Below are 22,239 nucleotides of genomic sequence, written 5' to 3' on the forward strand. Positions count from 1 at the left end.
TATGTCAAATCCTGGTGATTAGATGCTTTCGGTTAGTTTGTTCCAAGCTTCTGTGAACAATTTAATTACACCTATATTAACAGCATTATTCAATAACTTATTCAGTATTGGATATTATGCAGAAACCAGGTCCACAGCTATCATTACACCAATATAGAGGAAGGGTGATGTAACAAACGTTCGAATTAAAGAGTCACGGGTTTCAGACATGTACAAAGCGAAGTTGTCACTGCAACTGTAAGGAGAAGAATAAACAAGTGAGTGGAAGAAAACGAAACATTTTGTTTTACAGCGGGTTATTCAACAACAGATAATATGTTTTCATTTGTTTCCTTTGACTTGTAATATTTCAGCATCAATATAACTACAGAGTCTATGCAGAATGTATAAGCTGTGTAATATCACTTGACTGATTGAAGTGGAATGTAGTGTACCCTCATCTAATTAGCAAATACATTAATGTAAAACTTCTAGCAATTAATAATGACGTAAGAGCATGTTGTAAGTCCAAAACTGTATTAATGATGAGTTCGTTTGGTCGTTGGGTGTACGGCAAAAAATTGTGTGTTATTACCTGTACTTCTTTCCGTTTCTTGTAACAATCCGAAACCCTTCTTTGAAGAAACAAGACAGAGGCGGCAACAGTCTGTAGAAATATTAGAGCTCTTTAACTGTTGCACGCATGCAATTCTTCTGTCTATACTGACACTGTGGACAAGTAACAAAATATTCCTGGCAGGCTGAATCTATGTGGACATTAAAAGTAATAATGAAAAAAAAAAGAAGAAGAAGAAGAAAAAAAGGAATCAATCAAGGTTTAGTGAATGTCGTGGAGTTATCGTGTCGTGGAGATATCTCACAAATTATCAAAAGCAATACTATTGGTAAAGAAATCTTTTAAATATATGTGTCAAAGAATCTAATGTCGACAAGCTTTGGCTTTGAAATAATTGAAGTCCGTGCATATATTAAAGTGCCGTATTTCAATATGTTGTCAAAAATTAACAACCTGTAACTGCATTTCTTCGGATTGCAATGCCTTCGACAATGAGATAGCTAATTTGGGACTTTATAAATATATTCTTCGTATATCTAAGTCTACTCCAAATGCTTTCGTGTATTATGAGTTAGGAAGAGTTAGCATGTAGAATAAAATATACCAAGAAAGTATGAGATATAGATTTAGAATCCTGATAATGCTAGGAGAGATATATATTATGAACAATTTTACCATCTTCATTTAAGATGTTGAAATAAGTATGATGTTTGCAGAAGTCAGATGATGAGAGATGAAATATATTTCCTAAAATCTGTGATCCTAAATATAAACATAGTTTTAGGCAAACAATCCCTTTGGAGATTGGACCAAGGTAAAAAGATTGCGTTTCTATTGGTATTTGAGAGTAAGCTTGACTTGTCAAAAACATCGATAATTGTTAGTAGACAGGAATATATGAAAATAATAAAGAAGGAGTGTCAAATTTGCAACAATAATACTGAAACTTAATTTTTTAATAACTGCTTTTCCGTTGCATGGGGAACTGCGAAGAAAGCATTTACATTTTTCTTCCACACGAAAGCCGAACATTAGAACAATATATGACTTGGCATACAACGTGATTAATCTAGCATGGTTTTGCCATCAAAGCCATAAAGATAAGAGACAATTATTATTATCGATTCCTGCCACTTACAGTCAAGATATGTTAACGATCGCAAACTTTTGTTTAAAAGGCTGAGTGTTGTAATTTTTTTAAAAATCAATTTATATTTTTTCAACTAATAAAAAACGCAGTATTTATGCATTTACATTGTTATTAGTACACCAACGCTGTTCTCCCGTTAAACGCTGTTACACCTTTGCGTGCCGCGTGATGTACAAAAATCAGTAGCCTGTATTATAATTTAACACATAATTATTATTATTATTATTATTATTGTTATTATTATTATTATTTTCTATTATTATTATTATTATTATTATTATTATTATTATTATCTGTGTTATTGCTTGCTTGCCGTTTCATTGCTGACACTATTAGCTTTTCTAAAGGCTTGCCTTATTTTGTCTGAATCAAATACCTGCCGTATTAAATACCTCTGATGCACGGCGTAGTTCATTAGTTGTCAGTGAAGAAGGTTTGAGAGGAATCTGTGCATCGTACTAGTTAACAGGTTCGGGAATTATTTTCAGAATGGCCTCATTTGGAATATGTCATAGGTTTAATAAAATTACTCTAGGCGGCCGAGTGGTCTAAAAGCACTCGCCTTTACCTTTCCCTATCATTGACATCTCACCTCTATACGCATTAGAGCGGAGTCTCAGGCTCGTCAGTGTGGATGTGTGAAGAGGCTGGCAGTAGCTTCCCGTTGGTAGGTGTGTGAGTTTGATTTGGTTTTTAACGTAGTTTTAACAATTTTTCAGTCATATCGCTACGATGTCTGCAGTGTGGCAGTTTACAGTGATGTCTAGCACTGGGGCATCGTGCCGCAGACATGTAGCATGATGTCCCACCCAGTCACATTATCCTGATACCAGGCCAAACAGCCCTAACACTGACCTCTTAATGCTGAGCGCCAAGCGAGGCAGCTGTTAGTACCATTTTTGTAAGTCTTTGGTATGACTCGGCCGGGAATCGATCCCACGACTTCCAGCATCTGAGGCGGATGCTCTAACCACTAGGCCACCAGAGCAGTCCCCCGTTGGTAGATCATTCTTACAGGGCTTTTTTCCGGATTCTCCTTTCACCAGCTATACAGGCATCCATATTTAGCTTATCTTGCGCTGAGAAATGGAAATTAACCCCGAACCAACAACAACAATACATTTTGCCCTTTTGTTCTGCTTTGAAAATATATAGTCAACTAATCATAAGGGAAGATGCAATAAGGCTATCTTTCAATGCCTTGGACATAATCTATAAAACAATCAGCATAGGTTGTGTTGCGGTTTCTGGAATCAGCTGCATTTGAATAAGATGACTGGAATTATTATTGCCCCAGTGTCATTACGTAAAAGCCAAGAAGAAGAACCAATAAAGAGTTTTTATTCCTATTAGTCTTTAATAATGTTTCCTAATATATGCAAATTACATTCTTCAATCGTTGAAAAAAAAACCCACTGAATAAATCAGGAAAAAAATATCAATGATTTTGTTTGAAACCACAATAAGAAGCAGTACGAGCATATAGGCTTATATAGTGTAGAAGAGAAGATAAAAGTTGCACCCATTTAATGCATACACACACCCACACCCATTCTGTGCACTATTTATCTATCAAGTGATTAGTATGAGGGACTTCAATGCAACAGCGGAGACATGTAATGTTTACAAAAATGAAGCTGCCTTCATATCTTTCAGGTAGTAAATTATTATGCAGTACAGCCACAAATCGTAATTACTTCGTATAGCATATTACCATGTATGAAACAAATCTAGTCTAAATACTATTAGAGAGTAAAACGAAATGCTGTTAATGGTTGTGTTCTTTTAGTACGCACCAAACTAACTGAAATAGTAACTCAAAAATACCCACAGACATAAACTATTAAATGTATCTAGGATGATCAATTATGAAAATAATGTCCCCAGAATGGATTGACCCCAGAAGGTATTCAGGGTTTTACTACAGTTTCTTGATTTAATCATTTTTCAAAATGAATTCCTGTGCATTATTTTTTTGGGCAATATGTACGCGTATAGTAAAATAACTACAATGCATTTCTAGCTCTGTGAAAATATTCCAAAAATATATATTGGTGCGTCCTACGTTAAGTGAATGACCTATCTGACACATGTTCTCTCCACCTTGACAACAACAGTTAATATAGACTTCGAGCATCTCGTGGGGTGTTATAAACAAAATGGCTTTTTTACATGATTTATGAGATAGGCAGTGAATGTAAGCAAGAATGAAATTACATACACCTCGTCTTAGCAGTTTTCGTCAATATCTTATTCGCCCTATAACATCAGATTCAGCACATATTCAGCAGTAAAACGTGTTTACTTCTTTATCTAAATTAAAATACCAATTTAATTGTAATATAGCGAAACGCTAACGTATTGCCCATTTGTAGATAGGTTGGAGGAGAGGTTGTTGTCGTGTTGAACAACCGTGTTATTTGAATTACACGTGTATATAAAAGCTTTCATTGTTTTTCAACTATTTTATTCCTCATGTTTAGCTTTGATAATCTTTCCAACCTGCTCTGGTAATTTTTAAATGATATCTAGACTTGCATCAATGAATGTCTAGCATGTTTCCATTTAGTTGCATGTTACAAAAATGTCAAGTCAGTGCTTTTCATTATATTTTAAATATGTATTACGGCGTCCACCACGTGTACATAAAATATTAAATTGGTCGATAATTAGTTTTCTTTTTGGATTCATATTATGTTTTTCCACGGCAAAGCACATAAAGAAAAAGGAATCATTACGCCTGAAGTCCTCTTTTGGAATAAATGCTTTTACAAAATGCTGTCTATTGCTGCTCTAGAAACCCACTTTCAATGTCCCAAAATGCTTGGACAACACACGTTTATTTCAGATTTCACTCCAATGTCCCAAAAGGCTTGGGCAACACACGTTTATTTCAGATTTCACTCCAATGTCCCAAAATGCTTGGACAGCACACGTTTATTTCAGATTTCACTCCACTGTCCCAAAAGGCTTGGGCAACACACGTTTATTTCAGATTTCACTTCAATGTCCCAAAAGCCTTGGACAGCACACGTTCATTTCAGATTTCACAATCTGCTTTACGAGAGCCTTGATGACAAAGTCCGCACACAGTTTATAAATATTAAGATAATATACACTTCACCATTTACATCTGTAATTACATTAAATAATCCAGAGTCAATGACGCCTAGCATAATAACATTGATGAAAATGCAACTAACAGAATATCATAGCAGCAAATAAAAATACACACGAGAATACGTAACGACACATGTAAAATTTAAGCACGTATTGAAAGTTTGACAGAATTCGCAACATAATTTCTAGGGCACAATGATGCTGTTTCTTGGCTGCATTAGTTATTTTTTTTTGTTGATATTCTGTTCGATATTCCCAAAATCTGGATGACGATCTTAATGGTGATAATGCTTGTTTATTATTATTATTATTATTATTATTATTAAATTTTATTATGTTGGTTATTATTATTATTATTATTATTATTCGGATCAACAGACGAACAGTCATCTATACGTCGTGAATCCTGAAGAAAATGAAAGTAAAACGTCGAACAAATCGAACAAGGAGGGGATAGAGGAAGTTAAACTGGGGTTGGAAATGAAAGAACAACGATTTACCACTGATGGATTGAATGGAAGGCTTGGAGATGATCAAAATATGGTGAGTTAAAATAAAAAAATGGGGATTTTAAATTTTCAAATACGAAATCAAAGATACAAGTGTGATGTCAGTTGAATGCATCTAGGTCATTCATAGCACACAGCAGGTACTTAAATGGAAATTAAAGAAAAAAGTACTAGTTAATTAAGTATTAAGTAAGCAACCAAAATAACTTCGACCATAGATTCGTAAGATATATATATATATATATATATATATATATATATATATATATATATATATATATATATATATATCTTACGAATCTACGGTCTTAGAATAAGCTAAAGGAAAGAGCGAAAACCAGACAGCTTTGTAAAATTGAAAGTATAATTTATGTCACTAAAATGCAGAGTGAAAAAAGTAACTTACAATATGGTGAGTGAAATCCTTAAACTCGTAATGCGTTCTGTTAAGACCAAAAGTATCGAGTGATCCGAATGCGTTTCAGTGGTATTTCGAATGATAGTCAGCCATGTAATGAAGAATCGCTATGATATAATCCCAAGATGTCTTTAAATTACCTCAGTAATCCCGTGACAGCTATTGTATATCCAAATAGTCTTTACATGCATGTTGAAGCACTGTAATTCTAACGAATGAGTATTCAATTAAAATTAATGAAAGCAATCATCTCAACATAAGCCTGCCTAGACTGGCAGCACTACGAAGAATGCCGAATTCTACGCAACAATTTTCTTATATAGAAGTATTAAAATGAGAAGAAGGTTCAAAACCTCTCATGCAGACTACTGAAACTTGAAAACAAGATCATGTATTCTGTCAGCTAACCATTCAAGAACTAAGTCCGCCTTGCTTTTCAGAACTCTTGTCCTGAAATCGGATCACGTGATGTTTACTTGAACAATAATGCAACTCAGCCTTGAAAGTTATGAACGCACTATTAGAATGACCCATCACACACATCATTAGGTACAAAACGATTTATGTAGAAGCTTTTAAAATGTTATCAACTAAATAAAACTTAAAAATTATGTGTATGAATGATGCTACAATATAATATATAGCTGTTACACCGCCAAAGACATATATGATTCTGATGTCGGTAATGTCTTTAAGCTATTTAGATCGATTAAAGGGGTAAATCTTCCATAAATTCAATTACACCTGTCAAACTAAGCAGAAATACGATAACAAGTAAGCGATAGGTACACGCATACAAAATGGCATATAGTGTTATGATTATTATTATTGTTATTATTATTATTATTATTATTTTTATTATTATTCGCATAAGCAGAAGAATGGTCTTCGAAATTCCGTCAGTCCTGAAGATGATAAAAAGAAAAAGTCAAAGAAGAAGCCAAAACAGGATGACAGGGATGAACTTAAACGGGAGTTGCGGATGGACGAACACATAGTTCCCATTGACGAATTGTACGCAAGGCTTGGGACAGATCCAAATATGGCGAGTGTTGTGATTTTAAGCTCATAAATAAGAAGGAAATGTTAACATAAACATATCAGGAGTGTGCTTATACATCTTTCTAATTAAATAGCATGAAATGTCTCGAGAAAACTAAACTAAAACACCCGTACATCAAACATTGTGAAAGTACACGACTCGAATGATACCTGCATGAACTAAGTAATAAAAGATATATATATATATATATATATATATATATATATATATATATATATATATATATATATATATATATATATATATATATATATATAGTACGAAGAGTATGAATTTATAAACCTTTCTAAAAAATATATAGAGGTTATCTACTTTTCATATTTAGATAAAGCATGAAAAAATATTAAATTCACTTATGAAGTTGAAGCATTTTATTGTTGTGGGTGGCGAAGTCAAGAGTGATAACATAAAGAGTGAAATCTTTGGGTGCATCTACTGAAAAACATATAATTTCTTTATGATATGAACTTTACACGCCAACAAAATTATTTGTATGGGGGCGCTAACAGTATAGAAAATAAGTAATATTACTGTGTCAGTAAATCGGACATTCTGAAATTGTACATCAGTTTTGACAGTTTTATAATTGACCTTATGTCAAATGCTTACGCTTGTAACTAAGAATAACCATAATTCGTTGATGGTGCTTGATTAAACACAATTCAAGTTCTGTTACTATGTTTTCCTTATAATGATTATTAGCTACCTTTTTAAATCTGCAGAATAGTAAACTAAATTTATCTTTACGAACATTTGATGTTATTTATGGCTTATAAAGACTAAAGTACTTTCTTTTCTGTTCAATATTTATCTCGAGATTCCATCACATAGACCTTACTTTAAGTGCTGGACAATAGGTCATCTGAAGTCAGGTTTACTTGTCTTGGCTTTCCAGGACACTAATTCTTTAAATCTAGGGATATAGGCAAGTCTCACCAGGGCTTGTAATGTTGACAAATAATCAGATGAGTCTGAAAAATAGCCATAATGAAGGCAATGAAAGAAATAATCATAATGACAATGTATATCCAAACACATTATGAAATTAAATTGCCTGGTTAAGCCAATATTGATGTGGTCTTACCCTTGCCTTTCTTTTCAGGGCCTTAGTCCAGAGGTGGCCAATGACATTTTACACAGAGATGGTCGAAATGAACTAACTCCTCCTAAAACAACACCAGAGTTCGTTAAATTTTGTAAACATATGTTAGGAGGATTTTCCTTACTATTGTGGGTAGGGTCAATCCTCTGTTTTATTGCGTATGGTATTCAATCAGCATCGACACAAGACCCACCTGGAGACAATGTAAGTTGATCTAGAAAAGAAATGACAAACGTCTTCCTCCTCCACCTTGCTATCTAATAGCGTTGGCATTAAGTCTTAACACTGTGTGACAGATATCTTCAGAATTTCGATTTATCTATCACACAAGAATGTTTAAAGTACACATCATGAAAAACGTTTTCTCAAATTCAAACATAATTATTTCGATTACTTGTTTGTTATATATTTTAGCAAGTCCTATCATGTTTGTATTAAATTCAATATTTTCCATCAGTAAAGTCTTATCTTAGGCAAATCGGTGTGAATATTTTTGTTAACTGGACGACGTAGGACTACTTTTATTTGCAGGAACTATAGTTTTTGTAGTGCCGGTTGCAGGTAAATGAAAATTATATGTTAGATCTGACATTTTAAATGTGATGCCGATTATGGTGCCATAACGGCGAGCAGGAGGGAAGACAGTCATTATCGACTGAGTGATAATCCTGGCTAAATTTCACTTGCAAGAGTATAAAATTACTAAACTTCAGTATAACGTATGCTTAAAAAGAAAAGGACATCCTAGGGTTGATTGTGTATCAAACATCAGATTCCATACTTGAAATGTAGCATAGTCAAGTCATGGTAATATATCATTACACACAGAATGTGTTGGTGTTTCCCAGACAAAATGAAAAACTTTGAAAGTTGTCTTTATTCATTTGATGTTACAACTATTATTTGATGTCGTAAATATGTAAGCGCGAATGGGACTCATTCAATGATAATTTAAGATGGACAAAAGCTCATAAAGTAATTGGTGTAAGGAGGCAACAAATACTTTTACGTTTTAATGTTTCTATTGTTTTTGCAATGTCAGAATGTCATTTAATTCTCTAATAGTTTTAAAGCATTAAACAAGTAGGTTGTTGAATTTGTAATAAAAAATTAAAGTGGAATAGGAAGCTCGACAGTCACAGCCAAAATTATTTGTCCATAAGTACACTTTGCACTCCCTCAAACAAAAATGAATAACCCGTTCAGATTACATTGTTATTTACAGAAACTCACTTAATATTGAAAGTAGACACGGTATCTTGTTTAGTAGAGCATTTGACTCATAATCCATTGGTAGCATGTTAAAAACCTCTCTAGTCCAGCAAGGATTAGCTGCATTGACCACTGCATTTAGCTCACATTTGCTAGGCATTATATATCCAATAGTGTGCTAGAAGTGTCGCCGTTAAGTCAAGAAGTCAAACCACATTTTGTCAATATTTTGCATAACGTAAATTCATCAGTACACTAGATACCTATTATATGACGTCAATGACAACCTAATCAAGAGACAAGTCAAACATTACCGTTAATGGAGAGGAAATAATCACTAACACTTAACGTTAACATAAACACATTTGTTTTGACATTTGTTTTCTCCCCCCAGCTGTCAAAGGGAACATACCAAAAAGGGCTATCTGGGTAGATTTTTGCCATTTTTAATTTATAGGCGCCTTCCTAACTACTGGGGATATATCCTAATATTTTATCATTTTCTGGAACTTATTTCTCTCTTTTTATATGTTCGTAATGCTCATATAAATGTGAGGCAAAATGTGAAGAGTTTAGGATTATTATGTAACCTGATTGTCTGACTGTATATATTGAATATGATTCTCTTATAATTGCTTTATGATCAACATAGTAGTTTTACTTAATACAAAAAATAATCTCACCAATACAATCGTCAGGTGTATTTGGATTCAGTTGCAGACAAGTCTTAATCGTGCATTTTACTCACAAACTGTAATGATTATTTTTTAGTTTTAACTGTAAGATTTTCCGAACTTTTTTCTATGCGTTTCCTGTTGGGAATAAAACTTGGTGATGTTGGTTACTAATATAAATCAGGTACATGGTCTTTAATATGTCAAAAGAAGATGTTTCTTTTCCTAAAGCGTTTCAGGTAGAGATATTCAATTTCTTGCAAATTGAGACTTTGGTTATTTAGTATATATCCGATATTTGACGAGTTCTCAGGTCTGTTGTATCTTTTCGCAACGTAAGAGTGAAGAATATAGAAAAAAGTAAATTTTAGGGTGAGTAATTCGAATTTACGTATGTAAATGTGTTGCTTTTTCAATACTTTGCTGGAAGGTAAGAATAGGCAATAACGTAATTAAATTAGCTATTTCCAACCAGTAGAGTACAATGAAGATGGTGCTTAGAGGTCACTTTGCACTAGGAGTGCAGCAAAGGCTAATATCCTATCAACTATATACTAAACATACAAGTTAGTCTGGTAGCAAGTCATACACTTATTGGGATCAGAAGATACAGGTCGGAGTTAAATGAGGTATATTTATGACTTATTGAGGCTGTTTTGGTATTAAGCAGGTACTATTCTTATGCGACGATCACTGCAATGTCTATCCTTCATGGTCTTACTACAAATACATTCACTGAAAAGTGTGCTGATGTATTTAAGGTTATCTGCAAAAGTTTTAATTATCATGGCAATGACCAGTTGCTGGACACAAAAGCACATAAGGATTCAATTTTCCGTATATTGTCGACAGCCCCACCTCACTATCTATCTTACACCACTAATTTCATTACCACTATCCACCACTACATTACATTACTATCACTAGTCAGCAACTATAACATTTGTCCTTTCTATACTAGTAATATTTATAGGCAGGCGGTCATTGTAGCGGGTTTAAATGTGTATATGTGCTTAGAAGCACACATGGAAAAATGAATCATCAAGTATGACTGTGTAATTAATGACTCTCATCAAACTATTGAATATGCATCTTGTTTATTTCAGCTATATCTAGGTGTCGTGTTAGCAATTGTAGTGATAATAACAGGAGGTTTCGGCTATTATCAAGATGCAAAGAGCTCAAGAATTATGGATTCGTTCAAAAATTTGATTCCTCAGGTGAGTATATTGAACTAATCAGATGCTAGTTGCACAGACATGTCCCTGTCAAGTAAACAGTCCTTTTAATGATAGAGACTAACCATGTTTCTAATACGTCTTTGCAAGAATTTATACTGATATGCTTGCAGTTCCAGTCTAGCCTATTTAATCAGAAAGGTTGTGACAGTATTAAGGTCCTATTTTAAGGTTTTAGAAAGTTACATCTCTACGGCACCACTTACTCTATTTATACTGAACCTTTGCGATAGTATTACTGTATGAATTATGTTTATACCTTGTTATTCTATTAATTTCGTTTTCACTTTGATGAGCTCTAGTTATTATAATGGTATTATAAATTTGCTACACCGTGTTCGTTGTAAAACCATTATTCATTACATCAAATTTTCAAAAGTGTATAATTCTATTTTCAGTTTGCAATTGTTATACGAAATGGTGAAAAACTGAATATAAGAGCAGAGGAATTGGTAGTGGGTGACATAGTTGAAGTCAAATTTGGAGATAGAATTCCAGCCGATATAAGGATTATAACCGCCCAAGGGTTCAAGGTAACCTTTTTTATTTCAGTTTGTTATGTAAACATTACTGTAAAAAGAGATCATTATTTAAAAATGTGTTTATGGCTTTAAAAATATATGCGTTCGTAAAAAAATTTAAAGTGTTTATTGTATATTTGATCACATGAATCAATGTCGATTGATTGCGTCCAAACCAAAACGGACATGGAAAGCTTGAAGTGCATTTAAAAAACGCATTTCTTTCACAATTGTGTTTGTGCATGAAACTAAAAAAGTAAATACGATGGATGTAGCTGTGTAAATTAGACCGTAATGTGTACAACCTACAGACACTTGCGTTATCTTTATACACACACACACACAAAACACACACACACACACACACACACACACACACACACACACACTCCTTTACTACTTACATGGGTTATTCAGATGGTATTTATAATCGACGGTCCTTGCACTCAAAGTTGTCACATGAGTATTTGCAAACATTACGTCAACTTTGATTATCCAGTAGTACACATATACACATCATGAAATGTTATTGTCTTACCCACACTGTGATGTTGATGAAGACTGAAGACAAATTAAGGTTTCTAAAAAGCACGTTATATGGTTTTAGTATATGAAAAAGAGTATCTAGATATTGCACTGTACTTACCGTTGGGCACATCAAAGCGTTAGAGAATGCAGAGATGAAAGAAATGCGGTGATTTATGATGATAAATAAAACAAAATGCTTAGTTTTGTTTCAAAAGAAAAGTAAATAAATACAAAATTTGTATAGACATTACATGGTTCTTTTATTTAAGCATTAAACCTTTTGTAGACCCATATTACACTGAATCACCATGCTGAGTATTTGAAACACAAAGAAGTGTCAGATACTGTGATTTTAAATTAGACATTTAAAGTAGAAAGGTAAATACATTGCTAATGTGATACAATTACTTATTCCTTAGTTTTCCGATATTTAACAAATCTGCCATTGCAAGGTACTTGGCACAGATTCGAAGTATGCGTCACAGAGCAGATGAAACTGTTTCCAGTCTCTTATATATATATTTAAGGCAGACTCACAGGACATAAGTTACACAATGTGAAATAAAATTAAATTTTTAATATAAACAGGAAAGGAATATGAGTATAGAAGTTTGCAAGCATACGTTTTTTTCTTTACAACAGCTAGTACAAATGTAGATAAGATACAATTAATTCAGTATTTCTCAAAAGATGTTAAGTTCGTATGCATTTTTAATATTATGATGTTTCTAAATACGAAATAGGAAAACCAAAAGAATCCCAACTTTTCTCTTGCACTGTAAAGCTCGCACCACTCCCCAAAATAGGAATAGGTATGTGTATTATATATATCAAAATACTGCAATGAATGTTATTTTATGGACACTGAAGTACGTTTCAAGAAGTAAAATGGTGGTGAGACAACATGATGTGATATATCTGAACAGCGACCAAATTCATAAAAGTTGTAGCGGGGCCAAGTCAGCCAGGTTTATCGATATGAATTAGTCACATCAAATGGTCAACATCGATCTGAATCAACTCTTACATGAGGTAGGGCATATTCTGCTGAATATCCTATAACTTATTGACGCAGAATAATTAGAATATTCAGTATTTGATGCAGCATCTGTTTATGTAGGTTGACAACTCATCACTGACAGGTGAATCGGAGCCCCAGACCAGGACTGCTGAATTAACTAATGAAAACCCACTGGAAACTAGGAACTTGGCTTTCTTCTCGACTAATGCTGTAGAAGGTAAGGTAATTGTCATAGTAATAGGGTGATTGCAAGTAGTGCATATGTTCCACAAATACCCTGGCTTACTGCATGGGTGCAATCTATTGAGCATTTGAACAATGAATGTAATTGTGAAATACTATTCGAAACACTCGGCCTCATATCGTCAATATACAATTAAGTTTGAATTTTCATTAACAGTTGAATAACCAGATTATTTACCCAGGGTTCCTACAGAGCAGACGGACTGGTGATGGCGATGGTGAGCTTGCTTGCAATGCAAGTTTCAAAGGACATGTCCAGTAGCTAGGCTTTAAATCTCCATCGAATAGATTTAACTTTGGCTGCATATAACTGTCACCATCGTATCGAATTCAAGGTCACTGTGACTGTACAGAAACATTATTTCTGTACAAAACGTTAGGTCTTCGAACATGTACTTCGCTGAAGTTTGTGGACGATTTACATCTCAGGCAATACAAGAGTCCATTTATTTTGGAGTTAAAGGGTCAGAGGGTCAACAATCAAGGTCACATACTGAGAGTGAAAAGTTAATCTGATGTAGACCACATAAATGTTATTTTCAGGCTACTCTTGTTTGCCAGTAATTTTGTGGTTTTCTCACATGTAGTTGCAAAGGTATCAACAATACTTGGGTTTAAATTGATTTATCTTGCACTGCTTGTATTTATGTATATGATTTATTTTAGTTTGAAACATTTTATGGTCATTCTTTGTTGAATAAATAATATTAATTACCATCGATAACATAACTTTTATGCTATGATGGCAAGTTGTACTGAAATCATCCTTAAATTACATATTCACTGTATGGCCACAGTCTGCGTCTTGATATTCCGTTTAGAAGAATTTGCCAGTGAACCCGTCTGACACTCTTTTTACAGATCATGTTTTCATACAAAATGCATGCACGGTGAATGTATTGCATGTCATAGTCTAGTCCTACACGTAAGACATCGACGCTGATAATTATGTTTAGGGCGTCAGGGTCTTACCGCCTAACTAACGGCACTGTGTAGCGTGTTTTGATGTCGACTAGCATAGCAAGAAAGATAAATTGGCAGGAATATCTCCCACAACTGGCAACTAAAATCTCGACGCTTTTCTACAATGTAAAGTCATAATGTTTTAATCAGACTTTACTTACTCTGATGTCTTTTCTCTGATAAATCCAAATTTTCACAAACGAAATGTAACTGTTTTCAGGTTTCGTTGGTCTATATTTAAATTTACTGTAAAGATATGAAAACCGGGAACGAAAGTAATTGGGTTAAGTGGAAATATTATTCTTTAACATAACGAATAAAATGTAGTATGCCTATTGGAACTATCCTCTCATTGGTTAATAGAAAATCACGTCCTGTATTTACTTATAACTTACTTTCAATTGGCCAATCAGAATATAAGTATTCCATTCAGGGTGTTGTTTTGGCATATGAAGCGGGCGTGATCAGGATCATGTCGAGCGGTAGCGTTGGAACATTATTTTGTATTCCTTAAACGTATTATAGTAAGTCAAACTTTTGATAGGGATACACAGTCGAATGCCTGAGCTAAATATCGGTAGCAAATTTATTAAGCTATGCAAAGCGTAGCTTGAGATATCAGCGTTTATTCTTAAATAGATCCCGCGAACAAGGAGAAAAGTGTCCTCCCTTGACATTATTATATAGTACATGAATGTATCGCTAATTGTAAGCAACGACACGAGTCCCTGTGAACGGAACATAAACGATGAGCCCCTGTGAACGGAACATTATTTTGATTCCACAAGAATATAACCAGCACAGTAAGTATATTAATTACACATCTATTTGTGGAAGAGTGTTGATACGGGCTGCCAATTGTGTTAGATAATCATGAAAATTTGACTACTGGTTCTGATGTCAGCCGACATTGGAACACGCTATATAAGCCCGTTATTTGGGTAGCACACTCAAACAAAATTAACATGTGCTATTTCGTACCTTGTAGGACTAGGCATAATCTATAAATACCGTCTAACAAGCGAAAACTCACTGACAGCTAAAGTGACAATGAAACTCATGAAAAATTCAAAGAATCATCTCAAAATTATAAACTGAATATTCAGATTACTGGAGTAGGAAAGCAGCAATGATCCTGGGTATATTAGAGACATATCCTGCTTCGGTTGCTGCTTTCAATAATGGCAGGATATCTGGTTACCTACGTCACATGGAATTTAATGGCAATCAACACAGATTACGTTATCTTGAAAGATCTCGCAAGAAGTTATTGATTTGTATGGGATATGGAACTGCATTTTCTTAAACGACACTGCAGGTCAGTAAGAATTATTGTACGTAAGGAACTTAGTTGAACAAAATTCTTCATTCACTGCAATAGATCACGCTTTTAAATTTTCAAATGCACGTGTTCCAATTTGACAGTGGATGCATATGACATTTCCTGACACCATACTGAAAATGTGTATAACTTGCGGAACAATAACACTGCTTTGCTAGGAAGGTCGTATAAGGGCTGGCAATCATGTGATGACTAATTAAAAATAAATGCAAACGGCTCAGGTCGTAGTGGGTACAAATGAATCGTGCGTGACATAATATTAAATGTACTTTTCCATGCTATAATGTGTCTATACCAGACGGTCAGAACGTGACATAGACTTACTCAGGAATATGAGCAGAAGAGAGAGATGTGCAAGGGCAACGTCATTTGACATTGATGTCTTTGGTTCATGCGTAACTTCATCATTAATAGCCAATTTCGTTGAGGGACAGTGCGATGACGTCTACCTTCCCCAAGATTTCTCGGACCGTACTGTCAGTGACGATCAATTTCAGTAAACTAGAAGGTGAACAGGGACTGCCTTTGATTAACCAGTGTTACAGCTTCCCATTCACAGTTTGAATCAGAGATGAGACATTTGTTGTCAGGAAATGACGCTAAAAAGTCTGAGTTTAGCTACTTTATCTCCCAATCTTATTGTTTTCCATATGCTACGGATTTGAATAAAAACGCAGAGTTTTCTTCCACCTTTTGACAGTTCATTTGTATTAAGTTCTGCATGCTTGCACGAGTATGACTTTGGAGTTACTTTAATTCCGGACATATTGGGGTCTGTGCCAATCACTCACACATGCCAGCCGATATACCATTGTTTAATGTTACAAGCACATGTTATTTGTTTCGACAAGATGAGTTTGAAATCTGCTGACAGTATTGTCTTTCACAGTATGTTACATGGAAAACATACAACCAGTTCCTCTGTACGGCTATCCAATATCCCACATATCTGGCAGTCCCGGTGGTATACTTGATTAGAAAATCAGGACTACAAGGCATATGCCTTGATGAACAGAGAGGAAGGTGGCGTACAACATTGACCTAGTGTGACTATAAGTCTTCTTTCATTCGTTCAACCGAACTCAGTTTATCAACAGTTATATTCCTCTCCATCAAACTTCAGACAGAAACAGGCACCTTAGTTTAGGTTGGAAACTTGAGATAGATCAGTTTAATTTTACTGTTAATGTGATTTGTTAAATATTCTCAGAGAAACATAATCCAATAAATATCCGTTTATTAGCGTCTTAATATATTTTAAATCGCCTCAGTTATGATACGTACGCAATTCACAGCTCTTCCCTCATTTCCCTCTAATCCCACTATCTAACCACCCATCGTCCTCAACTTACATGTGGTTTGCATCGGAATGCCTGTCTGGGGATGAGCTTTACACTAGGTATTATGTAGTGCTTGGCATTGATTTGCAAGTTTGGTATAAACAATTTACCAGTTATGTAGCTACTTCGATTAGTGTATGCGTTTAAAACGTTTTAAGGCCATAAAGAGAAACAAAACAACTAAAATGTTATTTCATAGTTCCCAGAAGATGAACTACTGGAAGAATTTACTAACACTGAAAGTTAAAATATAAAGAAAGCAAATACAATACATTTTATTTACAAAACGTAAGATAGATACGTATGACTTTTGTAGGTGAATTAAATTTGTATCCCTTATTTTGCATATCGATACAGTTTTATCAGATTTGAGTAACACATTGATCGTGGATGTACCATTATGATATATTTTACAGGTACTTGCTGTGGCATTGTTATAAGGACTGGTGACAGGACTGTTATTGGTCGTATTGCTAACTTGGCTACTGGTCTTGATATCGGAGCAACCCCTATTGCTAAGGAAATTTCCCATTTCATTCATATAATTACTGGTGTGGCTGTATTCCTGGGAGTGGCCTTTTTCATCATTGCTTTCATCCTTGGATACTACTGGCTTGATGCAATCATTTTCTTGATCGGTATTATTGTAGCCAATGTGCCAGAGGGACTGTTGGTCACTGTAACAGTAAGTAGTACAATTGTCTTGATTATGACACAAAACACTACTTATTGTTTATTTTGTGCAGGCTACAAAATATGCATCAGGCCATTTGTCATTACCAAGAGAAAAGTATGAACATTTTGACTGAAAACATTTTTAGACAATGCCATACAAACGTTTGAGAAGAAGCTACAATAAGTAAATAATCTCCAAAATGTATAATTGCCTATTTTTTCCAGCATTCAAATAGCATCTGAACAAAGATTCTTCTTATGACCAAGTTATTCTCAAAGTTGATTGAGATATTGTATCGCTGTAAATAGATGGGAATACTTTAAATAATTAACCATGTTTGAGCCTTTCATCATGTCAGAGTCCGCTTGCTAATTCGGAAAAGCCGTGAAGACCTTTCTTTCCTCAGATATACCGGCCGTTCCATTTACTGTAAACCATTTCTTGTTACCATTATGAATAACACATACTTTAAAGAATATTTATCCGACTAGGTGTCCCTAACTCTAACTGCGCAACGTATGGCCAGGAAGAATTGTCTAGTGAAGAACCTAGAAGCTGTAGAAACGCTTGGTTCTACATCAACCATCTGCACTGATAAGACTGGCACCCTGACACAGAACAGAATGACTGTTGCTCACATGTGGTATGATGGCAAAATAGTAGAGTCTGACACTAGTGAAAACCAGTCCAGTGAGTATACTAATATTGCTGATATTAGACAGTGAAATTTGAAGTTACTACGTAATCTTGTTTATGAAGTATATATTTATAATATATATTTCAAACTTGGTGCTTGCACACGTAACATGCATCAAATAACGTGATCGTTGTAGTTGATATTATTATTATTATTATTAGGTTTATTATTATTAGGTTTATTATTAATATTATTATTATTGATACTGCTTGACAACCTACAATCTCCCCAAAAAATAATTATGCAAATGTCCTGTTTATCAATGATAATTAGCCAAAGTACAATCTACAATCAAGGTAAAAAAAATTGAAGGACACACGATATGCATATAACTCTTGCAATAGGAGCTATCCGTCATTTAAATAATATCAAAATCAGACGTTAGAGAGCATGAAGAATTTCCTTTAAAATTTCGGACAGGCTTAACACAAAAAAGACGTAATATTATGAAATTTCGGACAGGAGAAAGTTAACATATTTTTTTTACGAACGGTTACATATAAACGCACGCTTAAAAAATAATATTTGAGTTTTAATACTGTTAGCTTCTATTTGTGGAGTATGTTTATGTAGAGGCCAGTTAAGAGCATATGCATTTGATTCCCTTTTGTTAAGGATCAAATATTAAATTAAAAGATGGGCTTACAGTAACCATAAACTTTGTTTATTCAATACAATTTAAGAAACTATCACACACACACACATATGTATGTATGTATGTATGTATGTACACACACACACACACACACACACACACACACACATACACACATATATAGAGCAGAAAGTGTTATACCTGGATCATACATGAGGGTGAATACTCATATTAGATGAAATTATATTTGCAGAAAGACTATCGATATACAGGTAATGTAATATTTAATCGTCCTTTATAGTGCTTTGAACTAGTATCACACGGATTACGGTACTCATCACCTTGCTTGCACGCACCAATCCCCATCCTCTATTGAGTAAGTGAACGTATTAAAAAGATTGGAAGATTACCCAATAGTTGACTCTCATCTGAATATTCACCATGTTCTATTCACCACCACCATCTTTTTTGATTTTGCAAAATAACTAATTATATTGTGCAAGTGCAATTTTTTTAATAACATTAATATTCAAAATCTTATTATACATTTGTGATACTAATCAATTGCAGTGAAAAATAAAAACACTAAATATAGAATATAATATTAATAACTTCCTCATTTCAAAAAGAATAGTTTGTTTATTCATCGTTTGTACTGCTGGCACCGCCGCACAGAGTTGTTGTTACTGCTGGAGAAATGGCTTAGATTCATATTGGGTATTGCTCAAGGGAAATAATTTGGAAATAATCTATCGTTTACACTTGAGATGGTTTTAGATATGGTAAAATGACCTTTAAATGGCGATAAAACTACGTTTTATATCGAACGTTAATAATATGCAGACAGCAATGGTTTGGAGTTAGTGGTGACTGTTGTTTGTTGTAGAGTGGTTCTTATTTTAATTGCCTTTCCTTCCTTATAAATGTAATATTTTTCAAACATTATCTGATTTGTTGTGGTTGTATTGAAATGTGGCTCTCAAATGCCTCAAACGTTCCATTTACTATGGTATGGTCCTATATTTTCACAGCAATTGAATGAATAAAAATCATTTTTGTACAACAGTGAATTTCCCGCTTCAATACGCACACGTACATAATTTGATGTAATCTTAACGGTCACTATAAGTGTGATTAAGAGCACGTTGTAGTTTTTATATGTTATGTTTTTCAGGCTTATTATTCATTACAACCTTTATCCAGTATTTTGGACGACTTTTTGTCTTGTAGTGTTTTAATATTGATATACTTTTTCACTAAGAAGTACATTCAAAAGATACTTGACAACAAGAGACCTTTAACCAGTTTTTGAAATGTTTATCAATTTTTTATTAAAAAAAAAGTTTGGTGAGCATGGAGAAAGGACAGTTTAAGATGTAAGTACCAGTTAACGTAAATACGAATGTACATTTACCCATTTTTTTTTTATCTTTCAGAAGCTATACATAACGTCAGTGATGTCACGTTTTTTTCCCTGGCTCGCATTGCTATGCTGTGTAACCGAGCAGAATTCAAGGCTGGTCAGGAGAATGTACATATTCTTAATAGGTGAGCTATGATATTTTCTCTTGGTACGATTTTTCGTGTCCGCGAGGCACAGGCGGGACAAAAACATCCGTTTGTGACAGCTTTCGTCGCTGTTAGAGTATCTGTTAATGTTAAGTATTTGTATTTAGTTCATTGACAAGTTCTCAGACTGTTGTATACACAGTCATGAGGTATGATGGGTGTATTCCTAATCAATGGTACTGTGCATGATATGCGAAAGATAACCGTGACGTACGTGTCATGCTTCAATGACCCTGCTGGGTATTTTCGAATGTGCCTAAACATCTTTACATGTGAGCTATACCGTTCTGTGAAATCTTGTGCATGACTAATTTTGAAAATTCTAGAAACTGATGTTAGATATGCTTGACGTACATCCCTTTAGTATATTTCATCGTATTTTGTCAAAAGCTCAAGATTTGATAAATGTTTGTCTATGTTTCAAGAAAATTCAATAATATAATCCGACCAAATCGCTTAACCTTTAATGCCATTGCTATGATGTGTCAACACCTAAGATAATAGTCTCAGTTCTTAAGCGGTTAGATTACACGAAGCGTTACTGTTGACCAGTCATAAGCACTCATTCATGATCAAAAAATAGTGCCCATGGGGTCAGAAGTCTAGGGCAAAAGTGGAGCTTTTGTTGGGTTTGACAAAATTAGTGCAAGCTTGACAAAAAAATCAAACCTTGAGGGATAAATTAGTGAAATAGTCTATTTTACAATTATGTATGAAACTTTGATTGCATATAAGTCCAGTGACATTATCTAAACCATTCCAGGGAATGCAATGGAGATGCATCTGAATCTGCCCTACTGAAGTGCTATGAGTTGTCCATTGGAAATGTCACTTCTTTCCGTCAAAAGAACAAGAAGATTGTCGAGATCCCTTTTAACTCTTCAAATAAATATCAGTTATCCATCCATGAGACCGAAGATCAGACTAACCCCCACTACCTCCTGGTGATGAAGGGTGCACCTGAAAGAATCTTGGACAGATGTTCCACCTACCTTAAGGAAGGTAGTGAATATGAAATAGATGAGTCTTTCAGGACTGCATTCAATTCTGCCTACCTCAGTCTGGGAGGCCTAGGAGAAAGAGTACTAGGTGAGATAAGTTCATCGTTTTATACCATATTAAATGGAGTGTTCCTCATAATATATTCCCATTTTTTTCACACACAAGGTAATGCACAGCAAGATGATATTTAAGATAGTAGAAGTCATATACGTTAGAACACTTAAATGCACCAAGTCATATTTCATAAGCCTAAAATATCACCAAACTTATGACACTAACATAAAATGCCAAAGTCGAAAGTTAAACGTTTATGGTTACAATTACCGCCATTTTTCTTCGAGGAAGAGAATATATTTATGCGTAATTCATGGCTAAACGATAAGTTGTAATCGAACCCACTTGGAAGCATTCTTAGATAAAATAATACATATAACGTAGTGACTAAGTGTTAAAATATAAGCGAAACAGTATGCAGAGAGTGTATGATGTTGAATTCTGTATATTCATCAAATAGTTATGGTTATTTTTATACCATCCTTTTTAATATAAAACTGACGACCACTAAGAATGTCCAAGCATAATAGTCATCTTGCGTTTTTAGCCAAATCTAGTGATGCAAGAAATCCTGGAAATAAACATCAAAAACACTTTATTGTGTTGTTTTTTTTTGATTATAAAAAATGGACATTTTGGTTAGGGT

The 22,239-nt window shown here is 34.2% G+C and overlaps 1 protein-coding gene across 2 annotated transcripts in view; it reads left to right on the forward strand.

The window, feature by feature from the left end:
• The window catches only part of LOC149794567 (sodium/potassium-transporting ATPase subunit alpha-like), a 51,900-nt gene that overhangs the window by 7,954 nt on the left and 21,707 nt on the right, over window positions 1–22,239 (forward strand). The window contains exons 2-11 of one of the 2 annotated variants that reach the window (XM_089968840.1): window positions 5,205–5,369; window positions 6,628–6,798; window positions 7,919–8,122; window positions 10,911–11,024; window positions 11,441–11,575; window positions 13,212–13,329; window positions 17,417–17,685; window positions 18,168–18,366; window positions 20,405–20,516; window positions 21,301–21,626. In XM_089968840.1, coding sequence (XP_089824966.1) covers window positions 5,205–5,369; window positions 6,628–6,798; window positions 7,919–8,122; window positions 10,911–11,024; window positions 11,441–11,575; window positions 13,212–13,329; window positions 17,417–17,685; window positions 18,168–18,366; window positions 20,405–20,516; window positions 21,301–21,626 — 1,813 coding nt within the window. The remainder of the gene's footprint in view (window positions 1–5,204; window positions 5,370–6,627; window positions 6,799–7,918; window positions 8,123–10,910; window positions 11,025–11,440; window positions 11,576–13,211; window positions 13,330–17,416; window positions 17,686–18,167; window positions 18,367–20,404; window positions 20,517–21,300; window positions 21,627–22,239) is intronic. The other variant, XM_089968841.1, reaches the window with a different exon arrangement.

This window comes from Sinohyriopsis cumingii, chromosome 8 (genome assembly GCF_028554795.1).
Source record: "Sinohyriopsis cumingii isolate HCF-2022 chromosome 8, ASM2855479v2, whole genome shotgun sequence".
NCBI lineage: Eukaryota > Metazoa > Mollusca > Bivalvia > Unionida > Unionidae > Sinohyriopsis > Sinohyriopsis cumingii.